This window comes from Podarcis erhardii (assembly GCF_964252035.2).
Source record: "Podarcis erhardii genome assembly, chromosome: 4".
NCBI lineage: Eukaryota > Metazoa > Chordata > Lepidosauria > Squamata > Lacertidae > Podarcis > Podarcis erhardii.
This window is the reverse complement of record NC_138508.1, coordinates 76,444,789-76,467,281: the sequence shown is the minus strand read 5'-3', so window position 1 is coordinate 76,467,281 and position 22,493 is coordinate 76,444,789. Positions and strand designations below refer to the sequence as shown.

General features: G+C 40.4%; 3 protein-coding genes across 8 annotated transcripts in view; 2 read left to right on the top strand and 1 right to left on the bottom strand.

Moving 5' to 3' along the window:
- The first annotated feature begins 23 nt into the window (after window positions 1–23).
- On the top strand, window positions 24–7,078 carry MITD1 (microtubule interacting and trafficking domain containing 1). Of its 2 annotated transcripts, XM_081859399.1 has the most exons (7): window positions 33–368; window positions 2,359–2,460; window positions 2,585–2,721; window positions 2,802–2,888; window positions 4,128–4,243; window positions 5,111–5,171; window positions 5,259–7,078. In XM_081859399.1, exons 1-7 carry the CDS (start codon window positions 248–250, stop codon window positions 5,352–5,354), a joined length of 720 nt encoding a protein of 239 aa, XP_081715525.1. In that variant the 5' UTR covers window positions 33–247; the 3' UTR covers window positions 5,355–7,078. The 2 variants fall into 2 exon arrangements, with proteins under 2 accessions (XP_081715526.1, XP_081715525.1); XM_081859400.1 differs by lacking the exon at window positions 2,802–2,888 and having other exon boundaries at window positions 24–368.
- On the bottom strand, window positions 6,870–10,198 carry LIPT1 (lipoyltransferase 1). The gene is made up of 2 exons (XM_081859398.1): window positions 9,265–10,198; window positions 6,870–8,537 (listed from the first exon to the last, which is right to left on the bottom strand). The coding sequence occupies exon 2, from the start codon at window positions 8,298–8,300 to the stop codon at window positions 7,185–7,187; it is 1,116 nt and encodes a 371-aa protein (XP_081715524.1). The 5' UTR covers window positions 8,301–8,537; window positions 9,265–10,198; the 3' UTR covers window positions 6,870–7,184.
- Window positions 10,199–14,650: 4,452 nt separating this feature from the next.
- TSGA10 (testis specific 10) overlaps window positions 14,651–22,493 on the top strand; it is a 37,503-nt gene continuing 29,660 nt past the window's right edge. For 3 of the 5 annotated variants that reach the window (XM_081857890.1, XM_081857889.1, XM_081857891.1), the window contains exons 1-2: window positions 14,658–15,013; window positions 20,501–20,617. In XM_081857890.1, coding sequence (XP_081714016.1) covers window positions 14,954–15,013; window positions 20,501–20,617 — 177 coding nt within the window. In that variant the 5' untranslated portion in view covers window positions 14,658–14,953. Of the gene's footprint in view, window positions 15,014–20,500; window positions 20,618–22,493 lie in introns of all 5 variants that reach the window. The other 2 variants (XR_014155534.1, XM_081857888.1) reach the window with 2 other exon arrangements.

Genomic DNA, 22,493 nt, shown 5'->3' with positions numbered 1-22,493 from the left:
GAAAGGAAAGTCTAGGAAGATCATGTCTCTATGGGCGCGCTCTTCCGCCCGCTCGGCTGCCTGCCTTTCGGTTTCCAGTTCTCAGGAATCACGTGACAGGCGGCAGGCGTGGAATCCTGCTAGTTGCAGGTTTGCTTGGGTCGCTTTGGGGACTGGTGACTCCCGGAGGCTTGCCCCTCTCCCCCTTCGCACGAAGGCGAATCGCCCTGTTAAGCGAGGAACCCGACGCCGCGCTTTCCCAGCAGCCATGGAAGACCCGGCGGTGCTGGTGCTGAAGCGGGCGGTGGAGCTGGACTCGGCTTCTCGCTTCCAGGAGTCCCTTGTTTGCTATCAGGAAGGGATTGACCTCCTGATGCGGGTCCTCAAAGGTGAGGCTTTTTCCTCCTCCCCGTCGCTCCCTGCAGGTGGATTTCCCTGTTAGGTGCGGCCTGAAGGCAGAGGTGCGCGGCAAAGTCCTGGGTGCGCTTGGAGCAAGTCCCTTGGGAACCTGTGTGACTTCCGAGGAGATGCGAATAGGATCGTGGAGCCCTTTATCTGTTTAAATAAAGTCATCCTGCGCTGTTTGTCAATGAGTATCTGAAGAAGTCTTCATGCACACGAAAGCTCATACCAGTAACTAACTTAGTTGGTCTCTTAAGGTGCTACTGGAAGGTATTTTTTTATTTTGCTTTGTTTAGGAACACCTTGCTTATGAAATAATATGTAGATTTCTAATTTTTAAAAATACTTATTATCAGGTTTGTATACCGCCCTATACCCGCAGGTCTTATTTCTGATTTTATTTTTCATTTATACTTTTCAAATTTATACATTTCACTAATTTTACAATCATTTTGACATTTCAAACTTGACTTCCTTCCCCCTCTTTCTGGGTTCCTTAATTTGTTTTTAATATCTTCTGTGTAGCCAAATTAACTTAATTTACTCATTCATCTTCTTTACATATATACTCCTATAAAATTGCAGGTTGTTACAATAATCCTTCCAATGTATTTATCTGTTTATAATTTATCTATAAATATTCAATAAATGATTTCCATTCTTTTATAAAAGATTTGTTATCTTGATTCCTTATTCTTCCAGAAGTTTCACCATTTCTGCATATTCCATAAGTTTTTGTATTCATTCTTCTATACCTGCAGGTTTAGGGCGGTTACAGGGAAGCTTTTAATGTTTAATGGGTTATTGTATTTTAATATTCTGTTGGAAGCCGACCAGAGTGGCTGGGGAAACCCAGCCAGATGGGCAGGGTATAAATAATAAAATTATTATTGTTGTTATTATTAAAACCACAATATAAAAACACAAAATACATAATCAAAATAAAAACAACCCAATAACCCACATCCTCCCGAACACATTTTAAAATGGCATTGGATGCCAATCAGCCAAAGGCCTGGTTAAAGAGGGACAAGGAGCCACTGCTGAAAAGGCCCATTCTCGTGTTGCCACCCTCCAGACCTCTTGTGGAGGAGGCACACAAAATAGGGCCTCAGGTGATCTCAGGGTCTGGGTAGGTTCATCTGAAAAGAGGTGGTCCTTGTGGTATTGTGGTCCTGAGCCATTTAAGGCTTTATAGGTCAAAACCTGCACTTTGAATTGGGCCCGGTAGATTATGGTACCTTAAAGGTAAAGGGACCCCTGACCTTTAGGTCCGGTCATGACCGACTCTGGGGTTGCGGCGCTCATCTCGCTTTATTGGCCGGGGGAGCTGGCATACAGCTTCCGGGTCATGTGGCCAGCATGACTAAGCCACTTCTGGCGAACCAGAGCTGCATATGGAAACGTCGTTTACCTTCCCGCCAGAGCAGTTCCTATTTATCTACTTGCACTTGTGCTTTCGAACTGCTAGGTTGGCAGAAGCAGGGACCGAGCAACGGAAGCTCACCCAGTCGCAGGGATTCGAACTGCCGACCTTCTGATCGGCAAGTCCTAGGCTCTGTGGTTTAACCCACAGTGCCACCCGCGTCCCTTTGCTACCTTAGATGCTACAATAAGCCTTAACTGCCCAGTAAGTTATTATGGCAGACATATCCTTCACAAAATTATATAATCCTTAAGGGAATTCAAAGGTATTCATAACCCTTTAGTCCATGGTCCTTTAGAAGGGTGAAGAAGATGATCAGGGGCCTGGAAACCAAGCCTTATGAAGAATGGTTGAGGGAAATGGGTATGTTTAATCTGGGAAAGAGAAGATAATGATAGCCATCTTCAAATATCTAAAGGGCTTGTCATGAGAGTTGGGTACTGGTCAGTTCCCCTGTTATGTGCATGCAGTTCTAAAATTTAAAGTGAAAGGAAGGGAGTTGATGAACTATTTTTTTCATTGTCTTTCTGCATCTTGTATTCTGTTTTCAGCAACAAAAGATCAGAAGAAAAAGACTCATTACAGAGACAAAATAACAAGTTATATGGACAGGGCAGAAGAGATTAAGAAATATATTGAGAAAGAGAAAGAAGGTATGAAGCTGTAATGTAAGTTTCATTATTATGCCTGAGGAATTATATATTGTATTCTTTTTTTTTTTCATTCAAAGATGCCATACTGCATTTTTTTCAAAGTGAAAAGTTTTCTTCTTTTTAGATGGAAAATACCACAAACAAATTAAAATAGAAGAAAATTCAAAAGGTTTCAGCTATGAAAAGCTGTTCCAAGAATATCTTAATGAAACTGTTACAGAGGTTTGGGTTGAGGACCCTTACATTAGGCAAGTCCATCAGGTAAGACATGGTTGATTTATACACTCAAAACGATTTCTTCTTTTCCATCTAAAAAATTAATCTTATTTACTTATTTACAGTTGTACAACTTCTTAAGATTCTGTGAAATGCTTGTTAAAGGACCATGCAAAGTGAAAACTATACATCTTCTTACTTCTCATGATGAAGTAAGTATTTTACCCTGACTGCAGTCCACTTACTTGGATTGTGTCCCAAGGAATTTAGTGATACTTGCTTCTGAGTAGATGATGATAATGATGATAATGATAATAACAGCAACAGCTAGACCACCAGCTCTCCAAACATTCTTAAATATGATATGCATAGGGTTGCAGTGTTGTTCCATATAAAATTGTACTTACTGAAGTTAAGCAGTTACTGTAATTGCCATGGCAAAAGAAAAAAAAAAGGATTTGCTTTCGTCAATGAATTTTTCAGTTAACATTTTGCTAACAGTAATAATATATTCTGGATTCAGAATGGGTCTGAAATTAATATACTATCTTTTTTCTTTCTGAGGATACCGGTCTATTTCTGACAGATATCTTCAACAACTCAGTAGTGAGGGAAACAAGATGGAAAAGATTGCTATATTTTGCACCTAAAAGTACACACTTTTTGTACTGGAGGGATTGTTTTAGGGTAAGGCTTGTGAATAGCCACTCGTCACATTTCCTGTGTTTACTAACAATAGGGAAATAAGAGGTTTTTATTAATTAGAAGAGAATGTTAATTAGAAGAAAATTATGTTGTGAACCGCCCTGAGAGCTGTGGATGAAGAGCGGTATACAAATTTAAATAATAGTAATAAAATTTAGGTAATTATAGTTATAATAAAGGAAACTGCTGTATACTGAACTAGACGATTGCTTGATACTGTCTATTGATTAGCCAGACTTTCAAGTGGTTTCTCAGCCTTCCTGGAGATGTGAAAAATTGAACCTGGGGTGGTATTCATGCAAAACATGTTGTTTACAACAGGGTGGTTCTCCTTTCAAGCCATCAGTGTGCTACAAATGACATAATTTAACTGTGTTTGGAGAGCTGGTAGCCTAGTTTTTTAATAATGTGTGAATCATCTTTTATGGACTTCATCGCAAGTCTTAGTTTGAATCCATAGTTAGAAGTGTGTGTAGGTGGGGCTTGGTTTGGTGTGTGGTGTTTTCATCTTTTGTCCTATGACATCTAGCCTCTTAACTTTTACTTATTCCATCTACCAAACACACACATTCCATTTCGTAAGATACCTTGCAGGAATTATGTTTAACATTAAATTTGAGTATCTGCATTGGTAAAAGTGAAAATATTGAAGGGGCTTATTCATTCTGAGAAATACGACCAATATGAATTTACAGTATGTCGGCCATTATCTTTATTTGATTTTTAAAGCAAACAAATCTTTACAGGGCAATGAAAAGAGTCAACAGATGACTATCCTAGAAGAGATACAACAATCCCTGAAAGATTTTGGCGTTACTCTGGATGTATCATATTCTCCGTCAATACACGATCGAGAAATTAGGTTGGTGACATGTGAATAAAATGTTCCACATTGATTGTCTAAGATACAGGTGGTGATAATCAACTAAATCATAATGATAGTATATCCATTGAAATCAACTGATAACATTTATTCCAGCAGCTCAACCCTGAGAATGACTAACACTGGCTATCACCCATATAATTGATTACTAAGACTGTTATCCTAATTCCACTTACCTGGAAGTAAGCCCCACTGAATCCAGTGGGGTTTACATTTGAGTAAACATGGTTGGAATTCCAGCCTATGTTTATCTTCAAACCTTAGAGTTGTCAGTTCAGGTTCTGGAAACTTGTTAACTTTTAAGAGTAATTAGCAGTGGTGTCTCCTGCCAACTGTTCAAATTGCCACTTGTCCCCCTGCCTGCCTGCTGTTGAACAAAAATGACTACAGCAAGTCAAATGATGGGAAGAGCAGTCAAAATATTTACATGTACACCCATGGTTAATATATATTTAACAGGCAACTGTTCGTTTCAACTTTGCATGCCATGGAGAGGCAAAGATGGCCTACTTCATATGTTCTTCACCCCCACCCCCCTTAGGCTTCTATTGGCGTGTCTGTGAAATGGTATTTGTATGGGAAAGGGCTGACACTTGCATCACTCCTCCATGTTGCAAATTAAGAGCATGCCCTGCTATGAACATTGTTGTTAACTCAATTGGAACAACTTAAAAGTTGCAGAGATTGAAATTGCCAACTATCATCTGTTCTTTGCTCATTGTGCTCCCTGAGCTTTTTACATATTAAGAGTGCAGTGAAATTATTTCCTTTCTCTTGTTAACCTTACATATGTCTAGTTTCTATATTTTTGAGGAAGCACTTCTCTTTTTTGCATTTAACACACAGATTCAACAATGGATGGATGATTAAAATTGGAAGAGGCCTTGATTATTTTAAGAAACCACAGGTGGGAACCGAATAGAAAAATAATAAATTTTAAAATAAATTTGAATTGCTGAATGGCTTAATTGGTAGAATAATTTGTTTTCCACAGGGTCGTTTTTGCCTTGGATACTGCGATTTTGATTTGAGACCATGTCATGAAACTACAGTGGACATCTTTCACACTAAACATACAAAGAAAACATGACCCTAAGTTCCCAAACCAACCAGTGTGTTTGTTTTTTTGAGCAAGAGCTACTTTATTCCACCACATCCACTATGCATTTTTGTAAAGTAAACTGATTGTATTTTTTTTTTTTTTAAATCTGCACATCAGCCTGATTGCTTATCTAAACAAAATGACATGTTTACCCCAGAGTAATGAACTGTCAGTGAAGACCACAATTCTGATTTGCTTCCTTGTGCTGGGCTATCAGATTTGCTTCCCATACCATGTGGAAGGATCCTCTAAAAAGCCTCTGAAGTAAAACATTTGACTACTGCATTTGTCTCTTAACAGCTACAATTCAGAAAAACCTGATTGGTGCATAGGAAAGAATTGTGCATATAGCTGGAAGATTTATAGAAGTTTTCCCTACAGCCATTTGCACTGCATATAGATTTAAATTTTAAAGTGAGAAGTTGGTTGCTTCTTCACCATGTGGTAGATGTGTCAAAGAAACCCTCTGACAGCATTTTCCTCTTATTTTCACTGGGCTGGATTCAGACTAAATTAGTTTTCCTTTAGTCCCATACATAGCCATAGGACAAGTTAATAATGACTAACTTAAACTTGGCTAATTTCAGTTAAACTAAAGATGTAACTAGCTTAGTCTGGATACACCCCATATTAACCTCAGGGACCACTCACAAGTTAAACAGGGATGCTTATGGTTCCCAAGCTGTATTTCAAGAATCACTGAACTAAGCAAGTAGCAAAAATCTTCCAAACTCAGAAATTATAGGCATCTTAATTGTGTGAAAAAGCAGCTAACTTCCTTAGGGATCAAAACTGGTAAGATGCTACAGCTATGTATAATAAAGCTGTCCACTTAATATGCTCAAGGAATTTGGAACTGTACAGGGAGCTTTTGCCTTATATGCCAATTTACTGAAGAAACAATTCTGGGGGAGTGGTTATGCAGCTTCTGTCACAATAACAAGCTGATGTCACCATGCAACAATGGAGTTTCCCGCATTAGGGGAACCCGACACTGGCATAATACGGACACATACGTTTTTATCTTTCACTATGGATTACTTTTGAGGAGAGGCAGAACTCTTGTAAAGGAAAGCAGCCCAGACAGACACAGGCTTCGACATTCTAGAATCAGCACAGCAAGATTGAGCACTATGCCAACCTGTCAACAATGGGAGAAGGCAAGAACATTCCTGTGAACCTCCATTAAATGGTGGCCTCTTGGTTAATCCCTATGTTCTAGGTCTCTCTTTTAAAGCCACCTAATAAACGGCTAGGAAGTATTTGGTCACCAAAGTCTTAAATACATTTACATTGGCAATTGACTTAAGTAGAAGTTGCTTTCAAGTAAATGGGCTTAGGCTCTCAAGCTAACAATGCCTAGCATGATTCCTCTTATTTCACGCATGCCATGTCTTACTAGAACTGGGAATTCAGAAGGCATAAATTGACCTTAAAATTCTTGTCTTGAATGTCTAGGTACATGTTTTTAATGCTATACTATGCTATGTTTCTTTCTACCAGTATTTTGTTTTATACTGTTTGCAAGCCGTTGTGTGATCCATTTGGGCAAGTCTGTAGGATGCTAACTTTAAGAAATAAATATGTAAATTTTAAAAGAGAAGACTTCTAAGGACTGGTGATAACCATTTTAAAAAACAAAACTGACTTGATTAACAAGTTTGTATTTTTTTATTTTCTTTATGTTTTAATAAAAAGTGAATTTGTTTACATTCAACAGTCTATTACTTCACTATTAAATCTCACGTTCAGCCAAGTCCTTAAAACCCTCTGCTAGAATAAGACTGTATTGATAAAGGATTGATTATCAGGAATCGACTACATTAGAGATACTATATTCTCACACAAGAGATTCCACTTGCCGTGTATCTTATAATCTGTGCATGTTCTCATCAAAGCAGCTGCTACTGCAGTGGTTTCCTTTGGACAGAATTTGCTGCCAATAAGATGGCTTTTCAGTTCATCACACATGATTGGTGGCAACCAGAAGGGAGGCACATCAATGTTGCAAGTTTCAATCTTTCCATTTTTTACATCCACATTTATCTTCATTTCAAGGCAAGATTGTTCATCAACTATATTAAAGGATGTGCTAATACTGAACTTTGGTGTTTTGCCATATAGCCAATCCCAGGATTGCAGTTCTTTTGCTTTGTTATTAATTCCAGGGAATTCTGTTTCATCAGCTGGATTTATTTCAACAATATGGTTATCAATTTGGTGGTATGCAGCATATTCTTCTGCAATGGCATCAATGAGCATCTCACAAGTTAAAGTAGGCTCTTCTTCAAAGAGATTTTTCACTAAGGCAGGTACACTTGGCGTGGCATTGCTTTTTATCCCATTGTAAGGACTTTTGAGCACAGTTGATAAAATAAATTTATCAGCACTGCAGAGCAAGGTGCAGTGGTGATAAGCAGCAGTCCTTCCTAATTTTGCAGCCGTTCCTGAGATTTTAAAAATTCCATTTAACAAGAGGTCGTATCTCTCTGTAGCCTCCACATCTAATTGGGGCCGCAGGGCTTTCAATGCTCCAACCACTAGTTTTAAATTTTCCATTCTTTTGTACATCTTCCTATTTGTAAAGAAAGTGAGATTGATGTTGCCAGGATCGTGGTAAACTGTTCCTCCCCCACTTTTTCTTCTAGCTAGTTTTATACCATTCTGTCTCATGAATCTGAGGTTACATTCCTGCCAAGGATTCTGATGTCTACCAATCACTACAGTAGAAGAATTTCTCCAAAGGAAAAGAATGTGTCTGTTTTCAAAATTCATATTATCATGGATCCAATCTTCTAAAGCTAAATTCTGATAAACATCCTGGGAAACAGACTGCAGGATCAGTCCTCTAGTTGCACATTTGAAGCCAGCAGCTGGAACTTTGAGGACACAGTGTAACTGGAAGCATTTCCTCAGAGATGACCGGATTATCATGTTTTAGTCTAACAAAACAATCAAAACAGCATAGGGTGATACACGTTTTGCATAGTCCATTTCAAAACCCTTTCAAAATATCATGTCTGTGTTTCATTGGAAAATCTTTTAAAACAATTCTGTTGAATCAGATTTTTTAAAAGACTTATTTCTCCTTTCTGACAAGTAGATAATAGAGTATTATATGACTGAATAATATGCAGAAATTGCCTATTCCAGTTGTGTTTTATCGACCACCTAAGGAAAAAACACAGAATTCATTGTTTACCCTCAAATAGCTCGTATGAGAGGCTATAAAAGATTTGCTAGGGTAATTTGTGGCTTTAGGTTAATCATTTTAATCCTTTGAAATACCAAAAAGGGATTATTAGTTATTAGGCCTTAAGCTACAAAGGAAACAATACATTTCCTCTCACTCTCATTAATTTCACAACCCAGCAATATATGCCAAACGTGAATGTTTCAGGGCTGGCGGAAAGCGGATTTTCAGCACTCAACTTTTGATATACCACTCCCTGTATTGGGATAGCACCAAGAATAAAGCGTGCGTGGCAAACGTTTTCAATTTTGCGCTGCACCACAACCATACTGGGCAAATTGCAGCAGTTGCTTCTGTGCTCAGAGACTATATTTTTGCAGGTTCTGATGGAGACCAAGGTCAGGCTGTGCACCCGAATAAGCTTTGTTCCATGCTGGCAGACCTGGTAATGGAGATAGAAAAGGCACATTCCGCGACCCACCCGCCCGAATTAAACTGAATGCAACCTTGCTAGGACAAAAAAGCAAATCCCCGTCGGGCTACATGGGGCTCTGCGTATGGGACTGCCGCCCAAAGGCACCGGACCCTCTCAAGGACACCTTGCCCAGCTCCCGCGGGGCGCCATCACGAATATGGGAAGAGCATGGCAAGAGAAGCCCCTTCCAGCTTCTCCCAGCGCGCCCCGATACCCGTCGCCCTACTTACTGGGGATCAGCTCCCTTTGCCCACGCGGGAAGCGCGTTAAGTAGCCAGGCGGTGGCCATAGATCTAGAAATCAGGAGCAACGCGCGCAGATCTACATAGATCCAAGAAATAGTCAAGAGTCGCACACTGTCTGGATTGGGTTGCTCCCCTTCAAAAAATGCGCGTCTGTTTCTAAAGGAACTTTCGCCACAGCTGGTACCTTTGGGCGGACACTCTGTTGCGCAACAGCTACTCCGAAGTCCTTGATTTCGCCATTTGTTTTCCATTGAGCAACACACATCCTTGTCAGAAGGTCCCGGAAGTTGCCTATATAGTACAGGATTAGAGAGACTATGGTTTTTGTCCAAATGTAGTCGCACAAAATTCCTTCCGGGTGTGCACAATAGAACCCGCCCGTGAGTTCCTATCAGGAGTGCTCACATCTTACCGGCAAAAAAAGTGGCATATTTCAAACAGTGAAAATCCGGACAGAAAAGTTGCTTTTGGCACAGTGGTTGAGCTTTTTACTTTTTTGTCTAATATTGCAAATCGCAACAAAGCTGTTTTGGAGCTATTTTTATGGAGGGACCGGCGACACGAGCTGCCACACGTCCGTACTTTCCCGGACATTTAGATGCATTCCGACCGGACACTGCTACAGAATGCAGTACTGTACTGTATTGCTTTCCGATCACTGTTGTTCGCTCCCTTGCAGCTGTTTCCATGGCAGTTAACGGCATTTTTCTTATTAGCGGGCAGAGGGGCGGGAGTAGATGCTGTGGAAGAGCATGGAAGATCACGGATATTTGCAGAGAAAGGCTGTCATTTGCATCGGCACTGTAATGGTTTTGCCATTCTCTGTTGCCCTGAAGCAGGCAAACCAGCCCGACAACATGAGAATCCGTATCCAAAGATTTGGCTCTTAAGCTCTGTTTTTGTTTATTTTTTTTTTCTGAACATAAAATAGCAAAGTCTTATACCATGAATATAAATTGGCAAAAGCATTTTAACAAATGTCATTGAACATCCGTTATTTCCAAACCATCATTTTCTTTAACAAACTTTTGAGAACCGACGACATTATTAGAGCTAGCTTCTGAGGGAGTGCCTACATTATTTTGTATCCCTTCTGGTATATTTTTTCCTGTGTTTTGGAAAAAGCCAGTCATAGGTCCTAAACTGATTTCCTCAGTGTTTTGAAATAAATGGTCATTTGCGCTTGGAGTTCCAATATTTGTGTCATTCTGTATTACAGATACTGGTGTCTTCGTTTTACCACAACAGTTTCCCATGGTGTAGTTACTATGCAGATATCAGAAACAATGCAAAGTCGGTTATGGTGGTCTTCAGGGAGACTGCTGCATAAACCCTATGCAAAAAACCCCAACAAAATACTATTAGTTCCAGTTACAGATAGGTAGCCGTGTTGGTCTGCCATGGTCAAAACAAAATAAAAAAATTCCTTCCAGTAGCACCTTAAAGACCAACTGAGTTAGTTCTAGGTATGAGCTTTCGTGTGCATGCACACTTCTTCAGATACACACTTCTGAAGAAGTGTGCATGCACACGAAAGCTCATACCTAGAACTAACTCAGTTGGTCTTTAAGGTGCTACTGGAAAAAATACTATTAGAATAACTGAATAAATTCCATTAACTAACGTGTGATTCTACAACTATGCATTTTGCTTCTGGAAGTAATATTAAGATGCAGGAAATTTAACATTCATTCTATTTAAATGAACAAACACAAAGAATATGGCCCCTAATACACACACAAAAAACCCCCACTGAAAATGCAGGACAAATGAACAATATAAGTAACAGTGGTTGTTATTAATGGAAATAGCAATACAATATGTATTAACAGCAGGGTTTTCATTCAACTGGAACTCACCAGAACTTAGTACTGTACCTCTCAGGTAGGTGCCATTGCCATTATAAGAGAACAAGGGAGACGTTCATGGTGTGTTCCAGCACCTCTTTTTCTATAAAAATAACACTGGTTAACAGTACTATAATTCAAAAAGTCCATTTGGGAGCTTCTGTGCTTTGGTGTGGTTTAGGAGTTTGAGTATGGGTATGGGTGCGCAACCCAAGCTTGTGCAGAATTTAGGCAGTATGAACAAAGAGAACCAGCCATTATTCGTTAAACATATCAATAACACAGCCCGTTGTGTAAGTTGATAAGCAAGGTTATAAACATACTATAGTTAACAATGGGATGTAGACTCAGTTGCCTGTGAGAATAGAGTACATCACACTAAATGTACTTCTTGTCTTCCATACAATTTTGGATGAGGCTCTAGGGTATGAATGGAACCTCATTATATTTTACCTGAAGCATCGCATATCCAAGGCAAAGTTACCTTTGGTATCTCTCTGTAACTTCAGCTCTGGGCTTCTCACATTGTATAGTAATCCTGGGACGGTGAACCACAATCCTGGAGGCAGAGGCATCTTGCCCATAGAGGCAAGTGGCATGAGGCGCCAGGACGCCATGTTCTGGAGGGCACCAGGGAAGAGGCAGAGGCTGGACACGGTGCCTCCTGGCATCAGCTGACTGCCGTCGCTCGCCTCCACCATGCTGTGCTGAAGCAGCACTGTGCCTGGAGCCTCCACCTGCCATGGCCACCGTCAAGGAGTTTGGCTGTATTGCCTTTAAGGCATGGCAGCCATACAATTTAATAATTTTATACTATTCTGATCTCCTTGTATCATCTGAATATTTAGTAAGTAAAATACTATTCTATGCCTAAGTTGGTCTTGGCATTTTCAGAAACAAGCCACTCTGGGCGGCTTCCAACCAAATATTAAAATACAGTAATACATCAAACACTAAAAGCTTCCCTAAACAGGGCTGCCATCAGATGTCTTCTAAAAGTCTGGTAGTTGTTGTTCTCTTTGACATCTGATGGGAGGGCGTTCCACAGGGCAGGTGCCACTACTGAAGAGGCCCTCTGCCTGGTTCCCTGTAACCTCGCTTCTCGCAGTGAGAGAACCGCCAGAAGGCCCTTGGTGCTGGACCTCAGTGTCCGGGTAGAACGATGGGGGTGGAGATGCTCCTTCAGATATACTGGACGGAGGCCGTTTAGGCCTTTAAAGGTCAGCACCAACACTTTGAATTGTGCTTGGAAACGTACTGGGAGCCAATGTAGGTCTTTCAAGACCGGTGTTATGTGGTCTTGGCGGCCGCTCCCAGTCACCATCTAGCTGCCGCATATATATAAATAAATACTACTATTCATATACTATAATATCCTGCAACTCAGTTAAATGTGTTCACTGAAAGAAGGCATCAGTTTATCGCTTTGTTAGTACCATTTTAATTATTTGCTTAGATGACCACTTTGTTTCCACATTCTATAGCACAACTATAGACTATCCTTATTTCTGTCATGAAAGGAGCCAGTTATCACGTTCTTGTTAACCCCCCCCCCCCGTTATATCACTCTTTGTGAAGCGCTTCTTTAAGGATAATTTTATTCTGCTGCATTTCCCCTCAATTCAGCTGATACTTTTTAACTACAAAGCATGTTGCTATTCTCCTATATGTTTCTAGAATCTGTTAGCTACTCTACAGATGAAAACCAACTTTTGATTATCTGAATCCATGTATAAAACATGTTGTTTAGTATATATTTGATATCAGTTCACCTATCAGCCTGTAAGATACTATGTCTATAAAATGTTACTTAATTTATAAAAATATTTAAAAGTACAAAACTATGTCCATAGTATTGCTGTTTAATGTGCATTGAAATTACACATTACTGTGCAATGTGACATGAAATCCAGCCTCTATTTGTGAGGTAAATGCCACAGAGCACCTCATTTTTTTATTGTATCTGAGAGCAGTAAGAGCAAACTGTAATTGCTACTAACCTGTCAGAGATAAGCATCAAGAATGCAAGATAACTTGGGGGCGTTATGGAAACAGAGTTAATCTATTTTCTCCATTATTTCATGAGCAGATTGCTGGTACTCGAAGCCAATCCCCAATGAGCATGTTCTCTCTAAACTGAGTTATATGTTTATATGAGATACTTTGTGTTGACTAGCAGCAAGGAGAGTCTCCTGGATACAAATTCCCTCTGCTAAAACCTACAGGATGTGGAAAGGCATGAAGCATATTTCTTATCTTCCTTCAGCCAACTGTTTTGCAGAACCCAAGAAGGAACTTTAATGATTTTAAAGTGCTTATTATTTACCAGTAAGTGGGATCCACAACAAAATGTTGCAGGATGGAATTCTCCTCTACAGCTGTCCATCTAATTGGGCGTGCCTTCTGCCGGAACTCTGCTGCCCCTTCCCCTCAGTTTTCTGTTTCCATCCACCTGCCAATATGCTGAGCATGATAGTAAGTCCTCATTAGGCTCAGGGGAGGGGTTGCCACCCTTAAGCTTTTTCTTTTCTTAAAAGTTGTTCTTTTATGTGTATTTGCAAACCTGTTGGTTACCTAAAGCGTGCTAATACCTCCCTCTTGTTTGTGAGTGGTGCTGTTTTGGCTGCATCAAGAGAGTGGCACTTGGATAAATGAGTCTACTGTTAAGAAAGTCACCTGAACGAAATGTTGCAGTGCTGTATTGTCTGAAAAAACAAAAGTTATAATAATAGAGAAGACTCCCTATTCCAACCCGAGTCTTAATTCACGTGCATTAAAAAAAAGTGCACCCAAGTTTGCTTTTACAGTACCTTCCTCTTTGTGCATAGGTGCTGCCATTTTGGTTACATTATGACAGGCACACAGGCAGCCCTAAAGTTCAGAGATAACATATAAAATGATAGTGGCATCTTTGGAAACCACCCTAAATCTTGCGCTGTCTCTGCGTGTCCTTAATTTCCCTGAAATAATAATTTAAAAAAGAAATACTAAGGGCTAAAGAAAAAATAATAGCAGACATAGGGCACCAGGGCTCGTGCGACATCCCTGCGAGCCCTAGTGGCAGTGCCCAAGAACCTGTCCCCCACCCCACCCCACCCCTCCTACGCCCCCGCGATAGAACGGTAGGCGCCTCACGCCCTTCCTTCCAACAAGGCGGTCCTCCCCCCCCCCCCCCGGCGCCCGCGCGAACGCCACGCGGCGTTTGGGGCGCGAGGAGCGGTTGACGCGGCCGGACGGAGTGCGCCGCGCGCGGGGGCGCCAGATGAAGGGGGCGGGGTCAACAAGAGGAGCGCGCCCCTTGCCCGGTTTTGTCTAACAGGTAGCGAGAGAGCCGGAGGGGAGGGGGGAGCGTCGCGGCGCCGTTGCCAAGGAGACGCCGCGAGGGGCCAGGGAGGGACGTTCATTGTGCCAAGCGGGTGGGGGAGTTAACAAGCGCTCAGGGCGTCCTGAAGAGAATAATCAGAGGCGGTCTTGAGAGAGACGCGGACATTAACTCCCCACCCTCCACCGCGTCAATTATTAGTTATTTTTTTGCTGTGGGGGCGGGCATGACAGCTGCCTGGCTGTCACCCCCCCCCTTCCTCACTAGGTGAACCCGCCCGTCACGCGCCCCACGCCGCGCGGCCGTTGAGGTGAAGCAGGAGGCGGGGGATTGTTGCCTCCGAGGCGTCGCCGCTTACGCTCGCCGCTCATTGGTCCGCCGGGATTGAGAGGGAAAAGGAGGCGAAGGAGCGGGCGAGGCTGAGGAAGCTGAGTGGAGGAGCGACCGAGAGAGAGAGAGAGAGTGGGGGGAAAGGCAGGAATATTAGCTTAGTTTAACTGCCGTCATGAGCTCTAGGAAATACCCCGGGCCCGGGCGCAGGAGGAGAAGAGAAATTCTTTCCAAGGTACAGATAGCGTACATGGTACATGGGCGTAGCCGGGGGTGGGGAGATAGAAAGGCAGCTGCTTCCCCCCCCCCCCAAAAAAAAAATAACATTTTTTTTTTTAAAAAGTAGAAATTGTAGAAAGATTTTGATAGATTTTTCTCAGCGCTTTGGGGCGTGGGGTCAAAAGAAAGTAATTTAAAAACCGAGCTCCGTCGGTTAGAGAGCATGGCGCTGATCATGCCAAAGTTTCATGGGTTCGATCCCTGTATGGGACTGGGCAGCCGCCTATTCCTGCATTGCAGGTGGGTGGACTCTCAGAGGGACCCTTCCAACTCTGCAACTCCCATAATCATACCATACATTTCATTATGGAATCTGCTAGGCAGAGCCGAACGGATGATGAGGGCAGGTGGGTTGTCCTGCCCCAACGCCAACATAAATCATGGCTACGCCCATGGCCACCAAGGAAATAGGAAGACACCCCAGTTGCATGCCAGGCAGGCTGCAGAGAAATGAGGTTTTATGTAGGTGCGCTCACGGTGGCTAAGTCTGAGCAGTTGTGTTTGCTTGAAGGAGGTGGTGGTGTCTTTTACTTGTAAGCATGGGTAGCTGCAATCCTGAAAAACCCACACTGTGGAATAGATGGGTTTTCAGCTGTCCACTGCACACCCGCAAAAAAGGTTGCAGAGTAGAATGAAAGAAAATCCACAAGCCCAGTATGTCCCTAGTATTATCTATGGGAAATACATCAGCCATTTCCTCTCCTTCCCTTAGGGTTATTTCTAAAGTTATATTTTAAATATATAAAATAAAAGTTTAAGAAGTTTCTGGTGTAGCAGCTACCCCTGAGTGTGCCTAGCCGTTAAGTCCTCAACCAAAACAAACTCTACTGTCATGGCGACCGATAGCCTTACATGGTGTCAAGTAGGCATGGCTTGACACCTCCAGGTGCCTTTTTGCTTTTGCACAGAATTAATCCAGAGTCAGTTTCATTCAGCAAACCTACTAAGCACGTAACTGTGATCGCAAATACAAGGGGGAGAATTCCAGTTTATTTTAGAAAGCAGATGCTTCCTTCTCTTAACACTAAATCATCTAGCTCAGTAAACATATAATCATGGAGAGCATATATAAGTGATAGATGTTTATGTTGTATTTTTAAAATATTCCTTTAAACACAAAATTTACTGAAATTCTAGCATTGCTTTTTCAAAGTCATTATCAGACTTTTATGTTTTACTAGAAAAATCAGTGTGAATAAGCTTTGAGTTCTGTGATTTTGTTTTAAAGGTGCGTGTTAATATAAAAAGGGGAGTGTATGAGATTGGGATTCAGCACTATTTGATGAGGCTTTCCGGCATATGATTGCCTGCATTTGTGTGTCATAATATCCTCCATGTGACAGCCCTTTAGATTTGATATCTTCAAATATCTAAAGGCTATCAGAGGATGGAGCAAGCTTGTTTTCTCCTGCTCTGGAGGCTAGGACCTGAACCAATGAATTCAAGTTACAAGAAGAGATTCCAACTAAACATCAGGAAGAACTTCCAGACAGTAAAAGCTCTTCAACAGTGGAATGGACTCCCTTAGGAGCTTGGGAACTCTCCTTCACTGGAGGTTTTTAAGCAGAGTTTGAATGACTATCAGTCATGTATGATCTAGTTGAGATTCCAGCATTGCAGGGGGTTGGACTAGATGACTCCTGGTGACCCTTTTAACTCTACCTATGATTCTAAAGAGATTCTATATGAGGCTTCTCTCCTACTGAAAATGTTGATGCTTGCTATTCTCGTGGTAGAAATAGATTAAAAATAAAAGAACCTTGTGAACATTGGCGTGGCGGGGGGGGGGCTACTGCCCCCCCATCAAGTAAATAAAAAAAAATTAAAATTGTAGAAGGATTTTGACAGATATTTCTGAGCACTTGTGGTCAAAAGAAAGTAATTTAAAGTAATTTAAAACGTTTTATTCTCAATCTGTCAGACAGAGTCATATGAAGAATAATGACAGGTGGGTGTCCTGCCTCCATTAACATAAATCTGGGCTACACCCATGCTTGTGAACTGTTATAGGACTAAGCTCAACATTTAAGATGGCCCTAGTTATTAATTCCCAAAGTACACATTGGGGCGATTAATTCAGTGATACTTACTTCCCAGTAAACATAGGATTTGGTTGCCTAGGCATTACCCTAACAAGTAAGGGATGTGGGTGGTGCTGTGGTATAAACCACTGAGCCTCTGGGGCTTGCTGATCAGAAGGTTGGCGGTTCGAATCCCCGTAACGGGGTGAGCTCCTGTTGCTCCACTAGTGCAAGCAGAAGCAGTATAGTCATGCTGACCATATGACCGGAAAGCGGTCTGTGGACAAACGCCAGCTCCCTCGGCCTTTGAGTGAGATGAGCACCACAACCCCATTGTCGCCTTTGACTGGACTTAACCATCCAGGGGTCCTTTACAGTTACCTTTTACCTAACAAGTCTTTTTAAAAAATGTAATCTGCTATTAATAAATAATAAGTCACTTACCAGACGATTTACAATATTTTTATCCATGTTTATCCAAGTTTTTCAGGAAAAAAGTTATAGAATACTTTTTCTGTTGTATAGTGCAGTTGTAAGCACATGTACTAGGGACTTTTGCCTCATGAAGGTAGAGATCAGTAATCTCAGATCTTAACATGATATATTGTGGTAATTCATCTAATTAATGTTACTTATCATTTATCATAAAAACATATCTTTATAGATTGAAGTATTTTGTGTATTATGAATAATGTCATCTTTAGGCACAGAGGGAATAAAAGCAGATATAATGGCAAAAATACTATGGATACCTGGGAGTATCACAGATTCATAGGGCTGGAGGAGGCTTTATAGGCTATCTAGTCTATCCCCCTGCTTGGTGCAGGAAATCCAGAGTTGCGTTGCTTCATCTTGGAAATATGGTTGTCCAGCCTCTGCTTGAAGACCTCCAGCAAAAAATAGCCAACCACCCCTGTAGGTAATTGCTTGCATTGTTTAACTGCTATTACCATCACAAATTTTCTCCTAGAAATCTTGTCTCAAGTCTCATATACGGTAAACAACATGCATAAGCCTAATTAATGTATAAAGGGGTTAACACCATAGCACACGCATCCGCACACTCGGTCCTCCAGCTGTTTTGGGACTACATTTCCCATCATCCCTGACCACTGGTCCTGTTAGCTAGGGATGATGTATGGAAAATTCTGGCTGATGTATGAAAAAGCACATGAACCTAACCTTTGAAGATTTTGTAAGTAAACCAGTTTTTAACTTACCAAATGTGTGGTGTTTTCCTTTGCTGGGAGAAGAGGGAAATATTGAAATGCACTTGGGAAGGACATATTTTAAGTGTATGACAGCCTATACTTCCATGCTTCACTTTGCTGCATATTTTGTGGCTTTAAATCTCCTTGCATTGTCTCACAAAGGGTAGTTGCTCCAGACTTGGATCTTGGCATCCAGGATTTGCACCAACAAATTTAATTTAAGCCTTTTAGATCTAGTCCTAATCTCTGGGACAAAAGAAAACAGGGTGCTCCAGACTTGGGTGATTTATTAGCACCCAATTATTGCTATACTGCTGTAGCTTGTAAATGGAATAGCAACTCTGTTTCCAGACTTCAGGAATCAAAATAACATTCTGTAGCCAGGTGGCCAGTCCCCTTTCACCCAGTCCCATATGTTAGGGGTGGGGATATTATATTGGACCATATGAGTGGAAAGTTTTAAATAATTCCTCTCCCTTGTTTTGCTCCTAATTATTATTGCCTTGCCCCAATTTGGGGTGGGGTGGGGGAAAGGATAAGATATAGTAAATGAACACTATGTGGAAAGGAAGGGTTAAAGTAGACTCTCAGGGAGGACAGATGGACCATAGAGAAGGAAATGCCTAGAGCAATCTATCTAGGTTATAACAGCCTGCAAACCATTGTACAATAGTCCATCTAAACCTGAGGAAATTATACAGCTGTTCTTTGTGTTTTTTAAAAAAGTTGGATTTTCTGAGCTTTGAAGAAAATGAGAGCTGATCAGGGAGCAGAATGCTTTGTTCACAACATCATACAGATGCCCTGTAAAAAGTGAGTGAATGAAGTGGTTATTCCACAATAAATATCCAGAGTGGAAGCAGCCCTGGGCTTTTCCTTATTTTTTCTTTTGGTAACATAGTTTTTATTCATTTTCATCTTTAAACTTTAATATGGTTGCATTGAGATATATGTTTATTTACATAAGAGCATATTACATGCATCAATTACATAAAAAACACACTCAGATAAAAGTTTCTGAATATATTAAAGTTGTGTCAAAGTGTATATACCAAAACTATTACAAATATTACATATATGAACTGATGTAAAGTATAAGTAAAAGGTATTTTGTATCAGTAACAATTAGAATTTGTAGTAATCTGTAGGAAGGAGGAAAATAAAATAAAATAAAATAAAATAAAATATTTATTTCATGCACACCACACTGTGCTCTAAACTATGGATACTGCTCTACCATATGCTTCATTATTTGTATAATCAAGAACATCACACCAGACTGCATAAAATTGTCTTGTTTCTTTGGCCTCTTTCTACTTTTAATTTTTGTGTCAGTTTTTCCAGTAATGCTATTTGCCAAATTGCATTATACCATTGGTCCATAGTTAATAATTGTAATGATTTCCATATCTTGGCAATAGCTGTTCTTGCAGCAATTAATAGTGTTGTGAGTTCTTTGTTTGTAATTTGCAATATATTATGACAAGTTAATTGTGGTGTCATGGAGACTGTCTGCCTTGCAATCAGAGATATTTCTGTAAATACTTTCTTTCTATAACTTCTATTTTTGGACACTCCCACCACATGTGCTGATATGTCCCTATAGTGGGACATCCTCTCCAACATATGGGAGAACCATTCGGTTTTATATAGGCTAGGCATCAAGGTATTAAGTACCAGTTGTACACCATTTTAAGGGCTGTTTCTCTGCATGTTGCCGATATGCATTTTTATGGCACTTTTGTCCACAATCTGTACCCTGCGTCTTCTTCAATTTCTAAATCCAAATTTAGTTCCCACCACCTCAAATTTTGCTGAGGAATAAGTTGAACCTCTATAATAGATTTATACAAAGATATTAACCATTTTGTGAATATATTTTCTTTCACTGTTATTTTTCCATATTTCGTCACCTGTCTTGTGACTTTGTCTTTAACCTAGAAATTTGTTGATGAACCATAGATGAGCACACTTTGACTGTGGTTTTCCAGCCAGCCCTGATCCCATCCAATTATATTGCCATCTAAACCTGTTGAACATAGTGGACTTTACTTTCAGTTAAATATATACTGGTTTGGGCTTCAACTATGTTTACAATATAATACCTTATGACAATAACAATCAAAACTTGCATTTTTTCAGCCGAATGCAGAAATAGACTATTACAAAACAGGACTGTTCTTTAAACAGTTTTTGCTTCTTTCCCCCCAGAGGTTGACAACAAGAGAAGAGCTTGTGTTAGGTTGTCCATTTTCTGAAAGTGAGAGAGCTTCAAAATCAGAAGACAGCATTAGGAAAGACAAAATCATCCAGCAACTGCAATCAGAGGTTCTATCATATTTTTCTGAAAATTTGGCTATTTGTAACAACTAAACTAGACCATAAACATAACATTTTGCTGTGAAAAATGGATTTGTCCTATCATTAGAAATGTAGGGACAAAACAATGGCATGGGATCAATGGTTACATTGTAATGACTATATGATAGTAGTTAATCAACCTGTTGTGGCATTTTATCATGACAGTATCCATGTGTACTAAGGGGCCTTCCCAATGCAAAAGCCTATAGGTTTAGCACATTTGTTTACTGGAGGTATATGGAGAGTAATTACAGTGCTCAGCTGCATCAGGACTACTTGGTTTTATTAGTTTTGAATCAGACCTGACAAAACTAGGTTGATGGATTCTTTAGAAATGGATGAATATTGTGTTTGCCAGATTTGATATCATTTCATTGATCAGAAGAGCATATGCTGATCACAAGACTGCTCATTAGCAGCAAAGGGCAAACACAATCCATATTCCTTTTATATAACATATGGCAAATATTTATTGAATACATAAATTGTTCAGACTGTGGCAGGAATCTACCCAGTGCTCATGGGAAAATGTGGCATGATCTCTTAGAGTTATCAAATGAAACTTTAACACATGGCATGATAAAAGTCTGTAATTTTATCAGGACAAGTTACTTGTAGTTTACTGTTGTAACAATGGTTTTCTCAAAATTTATCTTCTGTACTATGAAAATAAATAAAAACAGTATTTAAAAAAAGACTGCTCATTTGCTTAAAGGCTACAATATTAGCAGCGGCAGTAGGCAGAAGATTATTGAATTAAAGTGTATTTTATAGGGTTGGTTTGCATGACATGCTAAGCCAAACTTGATTTTAGTGAGATGTGAGCATGCTGGTTTTGGGGTAGGAGCTTGCAGCTGTTTTGTTCCCCCCTGATCTTTTTTGCTGCCATGCTGCACTTAAGTAAGCCATAATTTGACTTACCATATCCAAACCATGGCTTATAGTTAAGCTTTCTCTTCACCAGCCATGAACTGTTACCAAAGTTTAATCTTGCTTACAGCTTGTTGTTACCAAGGAGAGAGTTTAACCATGAGCCCTGGTTCAAACAAAGCAAACCTTGGTTAAGCTTGATACAACAATGAAAGGATCAGGGAAGAGCAAAACAGCTGTGAGCTCCTCTCTAGGAGCTTGCATACTTGCACAGTCTCTCTCCATGTTTTACATGGAGCTTTGTTATCATTCAAGATCCTTAGAAACAAAGTTGCTGCATAATTAGGCACGTTCCATGAGCTGCATTATATGTTCTAGCTTTCTAACCTTAGAATTAAGACACTGAATTTGACATACATGCTTCATAGGCAGATTTTAAAAGCTTCATTGTCATTCAGGTTCCAGGTGAAAAACAACAATTTCCATACAGCTGGAGGCCCTACTGGGCATGATGATGGCAGGTTGCAACATGAGTTCCCCTTGCCCCCATGAGCTCGCCTGTAGTCTTGGAGCCCTTCTGGAAGATGAGGCAAAGTGATTTGGTGGGAAGAACATGGGAGCTGGGTTTGACTTTCACTTCTGGACTAATTATTTAAATAACACATCATTCCTCTGCTTTATATTAAATCAGTGCTTTGACCCAGCTTTTATAGGCTGGTCACTTTGGCCTTAAAAGTTCTCATTATCTAACCATTATCGGATTTTCTGAACAATTCAGCATATCACTTTTGAAGCACGCCTAAAGTGTTGGTCTTTGCATGGTTTTTCTGTCTCTCTTAGTCTACCTTACCACTGGGCTGCTTCACACATGACAGTTTTCTTTTAGTGATGTAAAAAAATGCTTCTTTATATACTGTTCCTATTGAAACTTGGTTCATTGAGGCAGCATCCAAAGGATTTTGACAGCTGACGA

What these genes read in the sequence shown, in the direction of transcription:
- MITD1 (XM_081859399.1), top strand. Translation starts at nt 248, where the DNA reads ATGGAAGACCCGGCGGTGCTGGTGCTGAAGCGGGCGGTGGAGCTGGAC. An exon ending in CCTGATGCGGGTCCTCAAAG is followed by an intron (nt 369 to 2,358) that starts GTGAGGCTTTTT and finishes TTCTGTTTTCAG; the next exon opens with CAACAAAAGATCAGAAGAAA. An exon ending in ACATTAGGCAAGTCCATCAG is followed by an intron (nt 2,722 to 2,801) that starts GTAAGACATGGT and finishes ACTTATTTACAG; the next exon opens with TTGTACAACTTCTTAAGATT.
- LIPT1 (XM_081859398.1), bottom strand. Translation starts at nt 8,300, where the DNA reads ATGATAATCCGGTCATCTCTGAGGAAATGCTTCCAGTTACACTGTGTC.